At 38.9% G+C, this 19036-nt stretch overlaps 2 protein-coding genes across 2 annotated transcripts; both read left to right on the top strand.

Moving 5' to 3' along the window:
* The first annotated feature begins 4088 nt into the window (after window positions 1-4088).
* LOC122993966 (tripartite motif-containing protein 16-like) lies at window positions 4089-7025 on the top strand. The gene is made up of 3 exons (XM_044368460.1): window positions 4089-4231; window positions 4937-5047; window positions 5181-7025. The coding sequence occupies exon 3, from the start codon at window positions 5226-5228 to the stop codon at window positions 6903-6905; it is 1680 nt and encodes a 559-aa protein (XP_044224395.1). The 5' UTR covers window positions 4089-4231; window positions 4937-5047; window positions 5181-5225; the 3' UTR covers window positions 6906-7025.
* A 6075-nt stretch (window positions 7026-13100) lies between these two features.
* On the top strand, window positions 13101-15122 carry LOC122993960 (tripartite motif-containing protein 16-like). Its single transcript, XM_044368450.1, has one exon. The coding sequence runs from the start codon at window positions 13374-13376 to the stop codon at window positions 15120-15122; it is 1749 nt and encodes a 582-aa protein (XP_044224385.1). The 5' UTR covers window positions 13101-13373.
* The last annotated feature ends 3914 nt before the right edge of the window (window positions 15123-19036 follow it).

The following is a 19036-nucleotide window of genomic DNA, read 5'->3' as shown; positions in this document are numbered from 1 at the left end:
GTCTTTGTTATACAGGCCTAAAAAACTGGAAAATATTTAGAATTCATTTCAGAGTTCGTGTTCAGAGCAGACAAATGGTCTTCAGTCTCTGTATTTTCAGCTTTCTTCACTGAAGCGGCTTTGTCACAGAGAAAAGAGCAGAGTTTTCTGTCACTTGTTGCTTTTAACCAAAAAGATTTTTGTTTGTGCATTTAGTTGATGAAGTCTTTGTCATACAGGCCTAAAATAATGGAAAATATTAATTAATTTGATCAAGTTTGGGTGGGAAGAAGTTTTGTTGAGTCCTGACAAACATAAAACAACAGATATTGTGTCATCATGAACTTTAGGTCATTTAAATTTATTTTTATGTAGATTTTCAAGAAGATGAAACTTCAGAATGAGGCTATCATGTTGGTTCAGTGTTTAGTTCTGTCACCTCAGAGACAGTCAGTCCTGGGCCCCAATTTATCAAACTGCTAACAGAAACAGTTTGGACTTAAGCGAAAGATGCTGTTAAAGAGATGTGCTCAATTGGTTCAGAGTAGATCCTCGACAGAACAAAAACTCTATTTCGACTTCACTCAGACTGTCACCATGGTCTTTACCTTGAATGATGCCATCCTTCTACCTGTCCTTGAGACATTATGTCAACAAAGTCGTGACTGACCTTAGGAGGCTTGGCTTGCCGTCTGTAAGAGTATCCGGGTGAACATGCCTCTTCCTCCTTGCCTTACTTGCCTCATCCCACATGGTTTGGCCTTTTGGAGTTTTTCTACAGCTCTGGTAAGTAAAGAACTATTTGTTCTAGATATCTTTTATCCCAGGTAAGTTGGAAGGAAATCTGAAATAATTTGCTGTGTTTATCCCCAGGAGCTCACTGTTCGCAGTGAGTGGGAGTTTTGTTTTGAACCTTTCTTCATGTGTTTGCCCATAGTGAGTGTGAGTCTACATTTTATGAACATATGATTTAAGTGTTAACATTTTCCGCAGAAGTGAGGTGTGTTTATTTTTGTATATTTGATTTGTCTTGAGAAGGTTTATTGGATATTTCTCAGACATTGAATTAATTAAACAATTACCTTTATTATTATGCCGGAAACACCATTGTGGTGCTTTTTGTGTTGTCCTTGCCCCCTGTTCGTAGTGGGCACGATATCATTTGATCAATGATTGGTCATATCATTTACTGATTGGCAGACTGTGGCCAACTGGGCGCAGTCTAGTCTGTTTCCTCAGTTCAGCTGTTCGTAGCTGGTTGGAAAATGGCCTCCAAAATGTATTGCTTTTGCCATGTGGCTATGGACCCCTGCAATGGCCGTCATGAATGCCCCCACCACCCTCCCACCCCTGCCAAGGGTTGGCACATTTAATGGATGATATTGAAAACCCATGCAGTGCTGCTACAAAACTCCATCTCTAGGAGTGCATTCATAAAGTCAGGTGGGTGGAGCAGTTTGCATATGGTACAGTAGCAGCTCATCCTCCACCTGCCCAGTTGAGGGAAGGCAAACATGTTTATGAAGAGAACAAGAAACACAGACTTGAGCACACCTAATTATGATCAGGGATGGAGCTCGGAGAAAACTGCTCCTAAACTACTCAAGTCCTCCTCACCGTGTGAGGTAGTGTCAGATTGTTGTGACATTGGAGAAAATAAGATCTCAGCTACTCTTGTCAAAAATTTTGAGTGCCGTTAAGATTGGGGCTGAGTGTTCCAGCTGAGGCTTCAGCTCCAGTAGAAGGCATTTGGATTAGTATTTCCCAGACACAACCATCAGTTTCTGTTCCAGCAGCTGTAGGCTATTTACAAATGCTTAGAAAGGCATGGAACAACCCTGCCACTGCACTGTCACAAACTGACAAGGCCCAAATATGGATCTGAGACAGTTCAATATCAGAAGCAGGTCAAAGAGGGCAAACTAATACAGAACTGACTGTGGATACACTGATTTTGTTTGTTGCTTATGTAACAATAATTGTATCAATTGTACAGATCAAGCTAAACACAAAACAGAGAGAATTAAAATAATTGTGAAGGGAGCTGAAACATTCTTGGTAAGGAAAGATCTTTCCAAACCAACCAACCAAACCAACAAAAGGCTTGAAGGAGATGGAGAAAGGCCCTAATGGTTATTGTTCAAAGGAAGGCAAGGAAATAGAAAATGGTCAGGACTTCATAGGATTTATTAAACCACTCAGAAATAAACCAGAAATAATATGTTTTCAAGAAACTTGGTTTAAGCCCACATTAGATTTTTTAACTAAAGGCAATGATAGTTTACGCAGAGATAGAGTGGAGGGTAGTGGAGGACGCTGTATAATATTTGTGAAGCAAGAAATGCAATATAGAGTATTGGGGGAAGGGAAAGATTGGGACATGATAGTAACTGAAGTTTGGACAAAAGATGTAATATCTACATAATTAACTTTTACAATCCCTGCAAAAAGCTTTGATTAGAATTACTGGACAAAGTGGCTGTAAATCTAGAGGGAAAAGTTATTTATTGTGGAGATTTTAATGCTCATAGTACATTATGGGATAGCTATAATGATGGAAATGGAGAGGTGATTGAACAGCAAATGGAAATCAAAAATGCAGTATGCCTCAATGATGGAAATGGTGTAAGAATTGATGTTAGAAATGGTACAGAATCAGCCATAGATCTTACTTTAGTATCAGAAACAGTGGCAGGTATTTGCACTTTGGAAAGAGAAACAACAATAGAAAGTAACTGAGGTAGGCTTGAGTTTAGAAGAGTGTGATACTGGAGGGTTAGATAGATAGGTTTTCAACATTGCTGATTGGGAAGAAATTAAGCAGATTAGTGATAAACAAATGCTAAAAGTGGATGTTAGCTGAGAATGAAGACACCAATGATTTAATAAATATACCATTCACAAAGGCAGAAATGAATTGTGCGCTCAGGGAAACCAAGATGTCATGCCCAGGAAAATATCAGGTACAGACGGGTGACAAATTAAAGGAAAAATGGGTCCAGGTCTGAATGCTTGACCCCTACAGTGAGGGGATCTGGTGGCTCTGTCGTGCTTTGAGGGGCATTTTGCTGGCATGGTTTAGGTCCACTTGTCCCCTTAGAGGGAAGGGTCACTGCTAATCAATACATAGTAGTTCTGAGTGATCACCTTTATCCTATGATGTAACATTTCTATCCTGATGGGCGTGGTGTCTTCCAGGATGACAATGCCCCAATTCACAGGGCACAAGGGGTCACTGATGGTTTGATGAATATGAAAATGATGTGAATCTTATGCTATGGCCTTCACAGTCACCAGATCTCAACCCAACAGCGCTCTCCACCACCATCATTGTCTTATATGCCAGTGCCAAAGACGAAGTTCCATTTCATGTAAATTTAATGGACAATAAAGTAGTCTGAATCTGAATCTGAGACCTTGAGGGCGGTAATATGTTCTAATTCCAGCTCCTCATTAACCAGCTTGAAGCACAGCCATTCAGACTGCAGACCAGACATTGTAATAGAGATGTAACTAACACTATGTAGAATTCAAATGATGAGATTAAGTATGACATTTGTACGGATATCAGTACATTTAGGAATCAAAGTCAATGAAAGAGCTAAAACATGTGCAAAGGAAACCACAAAAATGGATGACACTGACATCACAGCACCCTTTAATAAAATGGAAATGAAGACCACAATTCAGCATAAGTTGACAGAAAGGTGGCAAAGCAGTGGGAAGAAGAGAGAACAGGAAGGTGATTGTACAGAAAAGAAAAGTAGGCATGATGAGAAGCACGGGGAGAACCGGAGAGAGTTTGGTCATACAGGATTAAACAGTACATTATTTCAAATAGGAAAACATAATACAGGAAGGTTTTGTGATCGTGAAGAAGCTTTAGAACATGTTATGCTTTACCTTCCAAAATATGATGCTGAGAGAAGGGAAGTGATACTGAACCTTAAAGAAATAAAGTTTAGCTTTGATTTACGTGATCTCTTACACAGAAGTGCTGGGGAGAACTGTTATCTATTTTTTTTTCTAATTTTCTTTTCTTTTATGTATTACAAGAATGAATTAATGTTGATTTCTGATCCTCACTCTATTCCAGTTGGTGGCGGTAATGCGCCGTAACGTTGTTTGGCAACCACCATAAATCAAGAAGAAGAAGAAGAAGAAGACCACCTTGCTGCGCATCACTTTTCCTTCCCTCCTGAGTTTCTGTTGCCTCTCTCTTCCTTCCACAGTGTCGTTTTCGTTGCTGAGGGTAAGTTCTTGGTAAAAATGCTGCAGCGCTATTTCATTGTTTTCTTTTGAAATTGAACCGTTTATGTTGTAACCTTTAATGCATGTTGTTTACTGTTAATACTAGGACGTTACCCAGCTGTTCTGTGTTGTTTTGATCGTTAATATAAGTTTTGTAAATGTTTTCATTTAACTTTCTGGGCGCCATTTGTATTATTGCAGGCTGCCCTATGTCACGTGACTAACGTAGCTCCACAGAGATTTTAGCATCCATTTCCTGTGTAAATTCTGTTATTTTGCATATTTAGGAGCAGAGATGCAGAAAAAGACCAGAAGGACATTAATGAGTTATATTGTCTTTTGCAGATATGTGTTTTCCTTTGTTAAATGTTATAATTCTCGTTGTCTCTGTTTAGTCACCCAACCCCACGCATCTTTTCACTTTGCCCACCAGGTCACTGGTGGTCACTGGTGGGCAAAGAATATTGTTTTTCATGGTTTTGAAATTTGTTATAATGGAGGTTATATGTTTTTTTCATAGTTCTCTACTAGTAATGTGTACACTGACATGAGCACATACTTTAATGTCAAATTGATGTATCTGACTATATTTTAAGAAAAAGAAAAATCTTCATAAAATCTTGATAGTGCTGTTTTGCATTCCTGAGGGAACAGAGGAGTAGAAGTAGACCAGAAGACAATTAATGGGTTATATTGTCTTATGCAGGAGCAAATATATGGTGGAGAATAATCCCTTGAGTGGCCAACAACAAGCTCCACTCTCTGAACTGGGGAGTCATCTCAGATCCCAGGAACACTTTGGCACCAGAAAGCAGAGGTGAGCAGTGTTTTTAACTGAGAAATGAGCTCTATTGTATAACAGATGAAACACATAGTATCTCCTTAAAACTCAAACACAACAAGCTCCACTCTGTGCTAGTTTAATTATTTCCTCCCCTTCACATCCACAGAGTGAGTAATTTAAACTTATACAGTCATTTCCACTGAGAGCTGAAATGGAGCAGAGAGGAGTTCAGCTGGACAGAGAAACCTTCTCTTGTTCGATCTGTCTGGATCTACTGAAGGATCCGGTGACTATTCCCTGTGGACACAGCTACTGCATGAACTGTATTAAAAGCTTCTGGGATGGAGAGGATCAGAGGAAGATCTACAGCTGCCCTCAGTGCAGACAGACCTTCACACCGAGGCCTGTCCTGGTGAAAAACACCATGTTAGCAGCTTTAGTGGAGCAGCTGAAGAAGACTGGACTCCAAGTTGCTCCTGCTGATCACTGCTATGCTGGACCTGAAGATGTGGCCTGTGATGTCTGCACTGGGAGGAAGCGGAAAGCCCTCAAGTCCTGTCTGACTTGTCCGGCTTCTTACTGTGAGAATCACCTCCAGCCTCATTATGATGCAGCTCCATTAAAGAAGCACAAGCTGGTCGACCCCTCAGAGAAGCTCCAGGAGAACATCTGCTCTCGTCATGATGAGGTGATGAAGATGTTCTGCCGTACTGATCAGCAGAGTATCTGTTATCTCTGCCCTGTGGATGAACATAAAGGCCACAACACAGTCTCAGCTGCAGCAGAAAGGGCTGAGAAGCAGAGAGAGCTCGAGGTGAGTCGACAACACATCCAGCAGAGAATCCAGGACAGAGAGAAAGATGTAAAGCTGCTTCAACAGGAGGTGGAGGCCGTCAATCGCTCTGCTGATAAAGCAGTGGAGGACAGTGAGAAGATCTTCACTGAGCTGATCCGTCTCATCCAGAAAAGAAGCTCTGATGTGAAGCAGCAGATCAGATCCCAGCAGGAAACTGCAGTGAGTCGAGTCAAAGAGCTTCAGGAGAAGCTGGAGCTGGAGATCACTGAGCTGAAGAGGAAAGACGCTGAACTGAAGCAGTTCTCACACACAGAGGATCACAACCAGTTTCTACACAACTACCCCTCACTGTCACAACTCAGTGCATCTACAGACTCATCCAGCATCAATATCCGTCCTCTGAGATACTTTGAGGATGTGACAGCAGCTGTGTCACAGCTCAGAGATCAACTACAGGACATCCTGAGGGAGAAATGGACAAACATCTCACTGACAGTGACTGAGGTGAAGGTTTTACCACCACAACCAGAGTCCAAGACCAGAACTGGATTCTTAAAATATTCATGCAAAATCACTCTGGATCCAAACACAGCAAACACATATTTGTTATTATCTGAGGGGAACAGAAAAGCAGAAGGAATGAGAAAACAACAGTCTTATTCTAGTCACCCAGACAGATTCACCGGATGGTGTCAAGTACTGAGCAGAGAGAGTCTGACTGGACGTTGTTACTGGGAGGTGGAGTGGAGAGGAGGAGGAGTTCGTATAGCAGTCGCATACAAGGATATCAGAAGAGCAGGAAGCTCAGATGAATGTGGATTTGGATTCAATAACAAATCTTGCGCTTTATATTGTGACACTAACGGTTATAAATTTTTGTTCAACAACATCAAAACTCCCGTCTCAGGTCCTCAGTCCTACAGAGTAGGAGTGTACTTGGATCACAGTGAAGGTACTTTGTCCTTCTACAGCGTCTCTGAAACTATGACTCTCCTCCACAGAGTCCAGACCACATTCACTCAGCCTCTCTATGCTGGAATTTGTCTGTGTTATTATTCTTATGGAGCCACAGCTGAGTTCTGTAAACTCAAATAGACAGAAGTCATTTCAGACTTCATGTATCAGATTTTGTGTTGTAATTCTTCATTTTTTACATTGTTTCTGAGAGCTTGTTGCTGTGGTGTTTCTGAACTAAACATCAGAAACATCAGCTGTCAATCAAACTGGGATTGTCAACACTTTTCATTTGTTTATCTGTTGATCTTTTTAGTTTCTTTAAATGTCACTTTTCCCTGTGTTTTATCCATGGAGGCTATCACTGCTCATGATGATGTCTTTAACCTTCACTGATGTTTTTTCAGATGAAAATATAAACTTCTCTTTGTTCTAAATGTAAGTTTCATGTTTTATTGATGTATTTGTGTTCTGTTTTTTCTTGAACAGAAAACAGTAGAACTTCTTTCATCATAGATATTTTGTTCTCACCATTTTGTAAATTCATAATGAAATGTACAATCAAACTGTAATTATCATGATAATAATCAGTGTACATGTGAATAAGGCTAATAATTACCTATTGATTAACATTTGTCCTTGACAAAAAAGTCATAGATGTGACATGTTTCAGCCATGTGAACAGTTTGTAATAAAACATCATAATTTCTGAGACATCTATTTTATTTAGACTCAAGTGCTATAAACACTTATTCAATAGAATATAGTATGACATAACTAAATAACCTTTCTGAAGATCTGTTAGACAGCAATAAGAGTTAGTAATAAGTTATATTTAGATCTCACTGTGATACTTTTTTGCTTTAAGTGAGACAATTTATGTGAATCTCAAAGTAAGAATCTCTAAGAAAAAAATCTTACTATAGTATTTTCAAGCCAAAAAAGTTTGTTTTCAGATCTCACAGGTATGTTGTGAGAATTTTAGTCAGATTTATATTAATTTAAATGAAATGTCATATCTCTTTTAAAATCTGAGAAAAAAAGCTATACAATTCTAGTTTCAGGTAAGTAATTTCTTCAGTCAGGCTCTTACTGTCAAACCAACACCCTTGTTTTAGACCCTGAGGCAGCCAGCAGTGGACTGTGGCTGCTTTAATTCAGTTCAATTCAATTCAATTCAATCATATTTATACAGCGCCAAATCACAACAAAAGTCATCTCAGGGCACTTTTCACCTAGAGCAGGCCTAGACCATACTCTTAAATTTACAGAGACCCAACAATTCCCCCATGAGCAGTACTTGGTGACAGCGGTAAGGAAAAACTCCCATTTAACGGGAAGAAACCTCAAGCAGAACCCGGCTCAAGGTAGGCGGCCATCTGTTTTGACCGGTTGGGTTTAGAGAGACCACCTGACTTGGCACAATCATCCGCTCTTAATGGTTTCTCATACCATTGCTATGCTGACGATACCCAGCTCTTCCTGACGTTCCCACCGGAAGATCACACAGTCTCGGCTCAGGTCTCGTTATGCCTTGCCAATATATCGGCATGGATGAACGAACGCCATCTTCAACATAACCTCTCCAAGACCAAGCTATTTGTCATCCCAGCCAGTCCCTCCATACAACAAAACATCAGCATCCAGCTTGAATCAGCCCAACTCATGCTCACCAAGTCCGCCCGAAACTTGGGTGTCATGATCAATGACTAACTAACCAAAGTTTCACATGGTCTTAATCGCTCGGTCATGTCGGTTTGCCCTGTACAACATCAGAAAGATCAGACCCTACCTGTCTGAGCATGCAGCACAACTCAACCCAAAACAACCCTGCTGTTCATATCCCTCCACTGGCTCCCAGATGCTGCCCGCATCAAATTCAAAACCCTGACACTCGCTTACAAAACAGCAACTAAAACAGCTCCTGCCAACCTGAACTCCCTCATTCAGGTCTACATTCCCTCCTGCTCACTATGCTCTGCCAATGAAAGGCGCCTGGTACAACCACCACAACAGGACCCTATGTTGCCAGCTAGATTCTTCTCCTTGGTAGTTCCCTGGTGATGGAACGAGTTACCAAACTCAGTTCGATCCACAGAGTCTCTCTCAATCTTTTAAAAAAGACTAAGACCCAGCTCTCTCTCTAATACCTCTGCACTTGATGGACTGAAGGAAGAGCAAAAAAAATCTGCTTCTATGCACTCTATGCATTGCCTGTGTGCGCCCCGACTGTTGGACTGGCGTTTTTGCCGTGCTGCCTGATTTGGTCTGAATATGGCTTTACCTTTATGGCACTTGCTTGTGTTTTCTCCTGACTAGATCCCTGCTTGTATTGTATCAGCTCTCAGATGTACGTCACTTTGGATAAAAGTGTCTGCTAAATGAAATTTTAAATTGTAATATACCACTCACACACACTAACCAAGAACTAACATAGACTGTTGTGAAAAGTAAGGTTTTTAACCTGCTTTTACAAGTGTTGAGTGTGGGGGTCTCTCTCAGGTCCTCAGGCGTTCCATCTTCTTGGGGCATAAATACAAAAGGCAGCCTCCTCTTCTGTAAAGTTAGTACAAGGGATGGTTAAAAGGCCTTTGCCTGTGGACCTGACAGTTCTTAGTGGGGTATATCTAATTAGCATGACTTTTATAAGGTCAGAATCCACTCAGGCTCCTCTGAAGTACAACAGCTGCTTGTTCAGACAACCAGAATCCATCTTTGTGAAGAGTTCATCTTTAATTTCATGCAACTGAATGAATCAATACAACATGTATAAACATCACAATCACTTTGTACATCTAACAAACAATTACACAGAACAAAACCACTCATGTCAGATCTGTAAATGTCAGCCAGAGTAACAGATTTCCCCACATTGCTGAAATTTCAGTGGAGCTTTTTCACCCCCTGGTGGTAGCAGAATGTACGACAACTTATCATGCTGGTTGATAAAGGTAATTCCCTTCATTCTAGGAGAGGCAAGTTTATTTATACAGAACATTTCATACACAAGGAAATTCAAAGTGTTTTATAGAATGCAAAAACATATAAGAACAATAAAAACAAAAACAAGACTAAAAGTATGAGAATAGTAAAATACATAAAATTAGATTTTAAAAAGGTAAAGGAGCATTTAAAAGGCAGCATGAAAGATAAAAATTATAAACCACAGATTTAAGATGTAATTAAAAGCCATGGCAAACAGATGTGTCTTCACTTTAGATTTAAAAGTAGCCCACATTGTCTCTAGTCTGAGATCTTCAGATAGTTTGTTCCAGATGTGAGCAGCATATTAGCTAAAAGCAGCTTCACCGTGTTTATTGTTAACTTTAGAAACTACATGAAGACCAGAAACAGCTGAGCCGAGAGCTCAGGAAGCTTCATACTGTATAAGATGATCTGATGAACCATTCAGAGATTAATGGACAAGCAGTAATACTTTGAAGTCAATTATTTGACAAACTGGCAACCACTGTAGTGATCTGTGAACTGGAGTAATATGCTCTGCTTTTTTTAGTCTTTGTGTTCAACCGGATCTGTCTGACTGCTTTCTTACAGAGACCTGAGAAAAGTCCATTACAGTCACCCAGCCTGCTGCAGACAAAGGCTTTAACATGAAATCTCTGCTCCATCAGATGTTCTTTAGATGGTAAAATGCTGATTTTGTGGCAGATTTAATGAAATTTAGATCTGAATCCAAGACAACTCCTATTCAAAAAGAAATCAGTTGTTATCCAGCTATGTTCTCCTCTGAAACACATGGAAACACATTTTGCTTTATAATTATAATGACAAAAGTCCACTGATTAACTGTTTTATGTGCAATTTAAATGCAAACACTGTTGGCTGAACAGCTATATTCAGAACAAGACTCTTACCTCTCTCGTCCTGATTGGACGTTGCTGTTACTTTGATAGACTATTTGTATTCATGTCTCTAGAATCAAGTGGTCTGTAAGTTGTGCTAACGATGATCTTTTGACTGAAACGACCACTTTTTATCACATTTGTTCAATAGATTCTTTTGCATCTTAAGAGCCTCCTTTATATTGGGATTGTTTTCAGAAAAATCAAAGGAATAAGCAAACCTAGGGGAAGTTTGATTTCAGCTCTGTCCTTATATAAGTTTCTATATTACTCTGATATTTATGTCCAAAATAATTGAGCTGTACCTGGATGACTGTCAGAATGTGTCTTGGTTAAAGGTGATCTGTGTAGTCACACACCTACCTTAAGTTTTCTTACGTTGTCTCAATAGTTCTTACCTTTTTTAGGATGTATTTATTTATATTGTTGCAGTAATATTTTCTATTTATGCTTTTTTTATACATAGACCTTAAAGGAGCTTGTCCTATAAATAATAGTTGACTTACTACAGCTCTTACAGACTGATTGAATATGTGGACTAAAGACTGCATAAGACTGTTTTTTTTAACAATGTTTTAGTGTGAGGATATGGGAACAAAGTTAACAAAAATGAATATACAGTCCCTGATAGCAAATTTCCTTTGGTATGGATGTGGGCCAAATAAACACCAAAGATGTGGCCCACATTTGGAAGTGAATGACAGGCCATATCCAGCCCAAGGGTACAACAGCTGTAATTGAATCATAACAAAGCCAGACTTCTACCAGGAGTAAGCCAAATACAAATAGTTGATATGGCTCATAGCTGGGCCTGATATGGAATATCTGTATGGCTGAGTTCTCTTAAGGCCTTATATGCAATCTGTTGCAGTGTCGCCCTCACACCGAAGCCCACCAGTGCCTAATTACATCATTTAAATAAAAAGCTGAAATCAAAGCCTTTATTAGTGATTATTATTAGTCTTTATTGGTGGTTTGATTATGATCCTCACTGACTGGAGCTTTGACTTGATTTTTTCCTCCTTTATTTCAACATAAAATGACTCAATTTTTACAGTTTTATTCAGAACGTTCTGGTTTATTTTGCAGTAATGCAATAGCTACTGAAGTTCAAGTTGAACACAGTGTGTTTGAAGCAGGTTTTATTTCACACTGATGCTTTAATGTGAAACATTTTCTTCACAATGATCAATAAAGTTTTAATACTGTACTGGGATGATGAAAATAAACGCTTGATTTGTCATAAGAAAACTAAAAGGATCATATTCATCAAATGTAAACAACAGTATATCCACTTTTCAAATTCATCAATTCATACTGATCAACAAATTAACTCCATCAGCTGATCTGGTTCATTCATGTTCTTTGGGAGGTTGTTAATGTTTGTTTAAACCCGTCTGAATCTGAATGATATTCTCAATTTGACCTGTTTTCAAAGAAGTTTATTAAATGTGTGAGAAAATGATCAGAAAGCCATTCAATTATTCATTCATACTTTAATAACTCCCTGTTGCCAGTCAACTGGTTTTTAATCAATACATATTGACTGATATGATTTTAAGGAAGAGTTAGAGAAATATGGAGCCATAACCAAAACCTGACATGTCAACAAGTATTTTACAGCTAAATACAAAAATGTTTTAAATGGTGAGCAGGTTTTAACTGGGACTTCGCTGCAAATGAGGAAACACAGTTTTAATTCACAGTAATGCTCCTCGTCCTGATAACCTTCCCTGTTCTTTCAAACACAACAAGCTCCACTCTGTGAACTGGGGAGTCATCTCAGATCTTAAGAACAGTTTGGCACCTGTAATGGGAAATTGCTGATCACTCAATAAACACACAAGAGAACATTGTCAGGTTATGAAATAGTGTAATCAAATAATACAATCAGAAGTATAATGCATCGTAGTTCTGGAGACAAAGATACCACCTAGCTATCTTTTCTTTGTCTGAAAGGTTGGCACTTAACCAGTCCCTTAAATACTACTTGTACAGAATTTATGACATCTGTTTACTAACCTTACAGGTCAGCAACCCTCAGATAGAAACATAAGTCAAAAGTTCAGCTAACCTAGGAACAGTCTTTCTTCACGACCATATATGACAGTACATAAGCACCAAGTAGCATCACAAAATAACATCCCTACTATATTAAATTAAGGACAAACCACACTATCCTCTAAAGCTTATCAGTTTTACACATAAACATCTACATAACTACAGTTTATCTTATCACTGGCTCAGGTAAGGGTATAACAGAATAAACTTAACTGTTAAACACACAACTGCCTCATCTTACACAGCAAAGAAGTAAGTTTAGAATAGATATAGCACAGAGGAATTTAGAACATGTGTGAAACACTAACTAACACTAAACTGAACTTAAACACTGTCTGAAACATGTATGATATATTGAAGAAATACATCAAATGATGAACCTGTGATTCAGTTTTCTTTTACACACCAGAAAGCAAACGTGACCAGTGTTTTTAAATGAGAAATGAGCTCCATTGTAGACAAATAAGGTTAAAACACACAGTATCTCTTAAAAATTGCTCCTCTTCCTGGAATGGTTCAGTGCTTGATAACTCCTCCCTCTTCTTCCTGCTCTCAAACACAACAAGCTCCACTCTGCACTCATATTTCCTTGTTCCCTCCCCTTCAGATCTACAGTTTGAGGATGGGTTTAACTAACATGTAATGTAGTACAACAGCTGTCAGGCTGCATTCACTGCAGAAACACATGTTGTTCAGATCAGAGCTCAAATTTGGAAATCAGGAAGTGAAACTCAAACAGTCATTGCAACTGAGAGCTGAAATGGCGCAGAAAGGAGCTCAGCTGGACAAAGAAACCTTCTCTTGTTCGATCTGTCTGGATCTACTGAAGGATCCGGTGACTATTCCCTGTGGACACAGCTACTGCATGAACTGTATTAAAGACTTCTGGGATGAAGAGGATCAGAGGAAGATCTACAGCTGCCCTCAGTGCAGACAGACCTTCACACCGAGGCCTGTCCTGGTGAAAAACACCATGTTAGCAGATTTAGTGGAGCAGCTGAAGAAGACTGGACTCCAAGCTGCTCCTGCTGATCACTGCTATGCTGGACCTGAAGATGTGGCCTGTGATGTCTGCACTGGGAGGAAGCTGAAAGCCCTCAAGTCCTGTCTGACTTGTCTGATCTCTTACTGTAAGAATCACCTCCAGCCTCATTATGATGCACCTCTATTAAAGAAACACAAGCTGGTCGACCCCTTGGAGAAGCTCCAGGAGAACATCTGCTCTCGTCATGATGAGGTGATGAAGATGTTCTGCCGTACTGATCAGCAGAGTATCTGTTATCTCTGCTCTGTGGAGGAACATAAAGGCCACGACACAGTCTCAGCTGCAGCAGAAAGGACTGAGAGGCAGAGAGAGCTCGAGGTGAGTCGACAAAACATCCAGCAGAGAATCCAGGACAGAGAGAAAGATGTGAAGCTGCTTCAACAGGAGGTGGAGGCCGTCAGTCGCTCTGCTGATAAAGCAGTGGAGGACAGTGAGAAGATCTTCACTGAGCTGATCCGTCTCATCCAGAAAAGAAGCTCTGATGTGAAGCAGCAGATCAGATCCCAGCAGGAAACTGAAGTGAGTCGAGTCAAAGAGCTTCAGGAAAAGCTGGAGCTGGAGATCACTGAGCTGAAGAGGAAAGATGCTGAACTGAAGCAGCTCTCACACACAGAGGATCACATCCAGTTTCTACACAACTACCCCTCACTGTCACAACTCAATGAACCTACAGACTCATCCAGCATCAATATCCGTCCTCTGAGATACTTTGAGGATGTGACAGCAGCTGTGTCAGAGCTCAGAGATCAACTACAGGACGTCCTGAGGGAGAAATGGACAAACATCTTACTGACAGTGACTGAAGTGGACGTTTTACTGCCACAACCAGAACCAAAGACCAGAACTGAGTTCTTAAAATATTCACTTGAAATCACTCTGGATCCAAACACAGCAAACACATGGCTGTTATTATCTGAGGGGAACAGAAAAGCAAAAATGAACCAACCACGGTCTTATTCTCATCACCCAGACAAATTCACTTATTGGCGTCAGGTCCTGAGCAGAGAGAGTCTGACTGGACGTTGTTACTGGGAGGTGGAGTGGAGAGGTGAAGGAGTTCGTGTAGCAGTCACATACAAAGATATCAGCAGAGCAGGAGACTCGGACGAATGTAGATTTGGACGCAACAACAAATCTTGGGCTTTACATTGTGACACTAACAGTTATGAATTTTGGTTCAACAATATCTCAACTCCTGTCTCAGGTCCTGGTTCCTCCAGAGTAGGAGTGTACCTGGATCACAGAGCAGGTATTCTGTCCTTCTACAGAGTCTCTGAAACCATGACTCTCCTCCACAGAGTCCAGACCACATTCACTCAGCCTCTCTATGCTGGACTTCATCTTTGTTATTTTCATGGAGACACAGCTGAGTTGTGTGAACTCAAATAGACAGAAGTCATTTCAGACTTCATGTGTCAGATTCTGTTGTAATTCTTCATTTTTTTGTCTCCATTGTTTCTGAGAGCTCGTTGCTGTGGTGTTTCTGAACTGCACAGAGATCAGCTGTCAATCAAACTGGGATTATCAACATTTTTTAGTTTTTTTATTGTTCTGTTGATGTTTTCAGTTTCTTTAAAATTCACTTTTTCCTGTGTGTTTTTATCCATGGAGGCTATCGCTGCTCATGATGACGTCTTTTACCTTCACTGACGTTTCTTCAGATGAAAATATAAACTTCTCTTTGTTCTAAATGTTAGTTTCATGTTTGTATTGATGTGTTTGTGTGCTGTTGTTTCTTAAACAGAGAAAACAGCAGAACTTCCTTCATCATAGATATTTTGTTCTCATCACCTTGTAAATTCATAAAGAAATGTACAATCAAACTGTAATTATCATGATAATAATCATTTATTATGTTCTTGTACATTCTGGGTTAAACTAACTGATTGTGTGGATGAAGTGAATCTGATCATGAAATCATTGAACAAGAGTCATTTAACAGACTTTACTGATTAGATGTGTGAACAATCTGAAGCTTATATAATCAATAAAGTTTTTTTTCAACAGAGTATTTTCTTCTGTCTTCATCTCAGGATCTCATTCAAAGCTTCTGGAGAAAATGTGAAACTAAAATGAGAGTTTATTTGAGGCAGTTTTCCTCCTGAAACACCACAAAGTACAGAGTTCATGTTCAGAGCAGACAAATGTTTGTCAGTCAGTCTCTGTACTTTCAGCTTTCTTCACTAAAGCAGCTTTGTCACAGAGAAAAGAGCAGAGTTTTCTATCACTTGTTGCTTTTAACAAACAAGATTTTCTTTGTGCATTTAGTTGATAAAGGCTTTGTTATACAGGCCTAAAAAACTGGAAAATAGTAAGAATTCATTTGATCGAGTTTGGGTGGGAAGAAGTTTTGTTGCGTCCTGACAAACATAAAACAACAGATATTGTGTCGTTGTGAACTTGAGGTCATTTAAATTTATTTTCATGTAGATGAAAGTTGAGAATGAGGCTGTCATGTTGGTTCAGTGTTTAGTTCTGTCACCTCACAGAGAGACGGTCCTGCTAACAGGAACAGTTCGGACTTTTGTGAAAGGCAAAAGTAACTTTTACTGACAAACATACGAATAAAACTTTTTGTGAGACTTCTTTTGATTTTAAAATGCTTTTTAAGAGGTGTGTTCAGTTGGTTTAGAGTTGATCCTCGATGACTGCAGGACGGAAACTACTGTCTCTGTCTGATTGGATGAAATATTGTTGGTCATGATCACCTCATCTACCAACTGTAGGATGTCTCAGAGAGGATTTTGTCTCCAATTTAACCAATTTATTTTCATTTTATCCATATTTATATATCAGATTGTTGGTAATTATTCCCAGAGATTTGATGAATTAACACAAATAAAAATTAAAAGGATGTTTTTTAAAAGAATGTACAATATGGCAGCTGTCGGGTCAATCCATATGTCTGATTGGCTAATCCTTCATGTGATCAGTCATGTGATCACTTGAGTAAAAGTGATATTTTACACGTTGCTGTGAGTAGGAGTACATCACTTGATAAAAGTGTCTTATTGTTCACACTCAGCCAGAAACTCTTTCACTCTGAAGTTTGTACTTGAGAGTTTTCTTAAGTGTCGTTCAGAGAAGTTTGATGAAGAAGAGTTTGTAAAGTTTAAATCTAGACTTGATTCAAACTTCTTGTTACTAATTTTGTTCTGGGTGTAATCTCTCAATCCACAAACTGCTGCTGTGCTGAAGAGTTTTTTCATTTCAATTGGCAATTCTGAACTAAGCTGTTGTACCATTGATTTGACTCACTGCTTCTCAGGTAACAGTCATCTCATCTGTTTATCAGGTTTCCCTTTCCCTCTTGTTTCTTGTCTGTAAAATGTTGTAGTGTTTAGTACTTGTAGCTGTAGTATTAGTCATAAATGTGTATGTAACTAAAGTGAAGTTGTTGGTGTTTTCTTGTGCTTGCATCTCAGGCACTTAACCTTAAAAAACTTTATACCCTTGCAAAATCATAATTAGGATAATTCTAATTGACCTCTCTTGTGTGGACAAAGAGGAGGACTATTTCCCTATTATTATACCTACCCTAATATGAGTCATGTCGCTGGACAAATAATTTCATGTTGGAGTTGTGCACAATAATAATTCATGATTCCCCCCTAAAATCATAAAGCTATTTGAGTGCACAAATTCCTACATAGTATACAACAACAAATCATAAATAAGAACAACAGAAACAACAAAAGTACAATAAAAACAATAAAAGAACACAAAAGTTACAGCATTAACAGATTATACAACAAACGGCCCAAAGACATCAACGTAAGGGACAACATCAATTCAAAACCATGTGCATTCACATTGCTCTATGTCAGTCAAGAGAGATTTAAATTGATTTAAAAGGGCTTAGTTTCTCTGATTTTACAAGCCTCTGCAGATTGTTCCACTTGTGTGGAGTATAGTATTTAAAAGCCAGTTTCCCAATCTCAGTACTAACATGGTGATTTTTGAGGACCAAATAGTCTTGGGACCTAGTGCAGTGTGACATTGATCTGCAGTTAAAAAGACATGAGATACCCAGGAATTTTTCCAATAAGTGCTTTGTAAATAAACAGAATGCAGTGCTTTTCTCTCCTCACTGCCAATGACTGTCACCGAATTTTCTCATAAGGAATACAATGATGCGTTCTGAAGCCATCCCCAGTTATGAACCTAAGGGTGGAATGATAGATTGCATCGAGAGTGTTAAGAGTAGACAGGGGAGTGCATATAAATTATATCACCATAGTGCGTAACAGATAAAAAGGTTGACTGAACAATTTCTTTTCTGCAATTCTGGGTAATACATACCTTATTTCTATAAAAGAATGCCAATTTTGCTTTTAAGGAATTAGTCAGTTCATTAATGTTTTTTGAAGCACAGCTCGTCATCAAGCCGGACACCAAGGAGGACACACTTTCTCTCTTTCTATTGCTGTCCCATTAAGGGTAGTAATATTCATTTCAGTAGAACTACTTAGTCAGTTTTCTAGAAAACAGCATGCATTTTGTTTTATCAGAGTTTAAAAGTAATTTAAGATCAATTAAATGTTTAAGTTTTGAACCATCCGGTCAACAGAGGGCACTATTGTATAGAGAATAGCGTCATCTGCATACAGATGAATTGTATTGTTTCTAACATTTTCTCCTAATTTATTTATAAAAATTGTGAATAAAAATGGCCCCAGAATAGAGCCCTGTGGCACACCTTTGTTAACACTCATAAAGGTGGCCTGATAGCCATCAGTCACAACAGCTTGAGTTCTACCATTGAGATAATTTGCAAACCAATTACATGATTTTTCATCAAATCCAATAGATTCCAGGCATTTCAAAGAATTTGATGATCAAACAAAAAATCTTAATCTACAATCTTTAAACTTCTCCTTTTTAGTGGCTTTCTTATAAATATAGTCCATATTCTCTGTACAATTAAAGTGTCCATGACTCACAGCTCCTAGATATTTAAAACTACTGACTAGTGGTGGAAAATAACTAAAAGTACCTAAGTTCAGTTTTGAGGTACTTGTACAGTACTTGAGTATTTCCATGTGATGCTACTTTATACTTCCACTCCACTGCATTTCAGAGGGAAATATTGTACTTTCTACTCCACTACATTTATTTGACAGCTTTAGTTACTTTTCAGATGAAGATTTGACGCAATGGATAATATAACAAGCTTTTAAAATACAACACATTGTTAAAGATGAAACCAGTGGTTTCCAACCTTTTTGGCTTTTGACGTCTTACAAAAAGCAGTGTGTAGTCGGGGTCACATTTCACATGTCTATGAGTTGTTAACAGCTCCA

Source organism: Thunnus albacares, chromosome 12, assembly GCF_914725855.1.
Source record: "Thunnus albacares chromosome 12, fThuAlb1.1, whole genome shotgun sequence".
Classification (NCBI taxonomy): Eukaryota; Metazoa; Chordata; class Actinopteri; order Scombriformes; family Scombridae; genus Thunnus; species Thunnus albacares.
The sequence above is the reverse complement of the archived record's forward strand: the minus strand, read 5'-3'. Positions and strand labels throughout refer to the sequence as shown.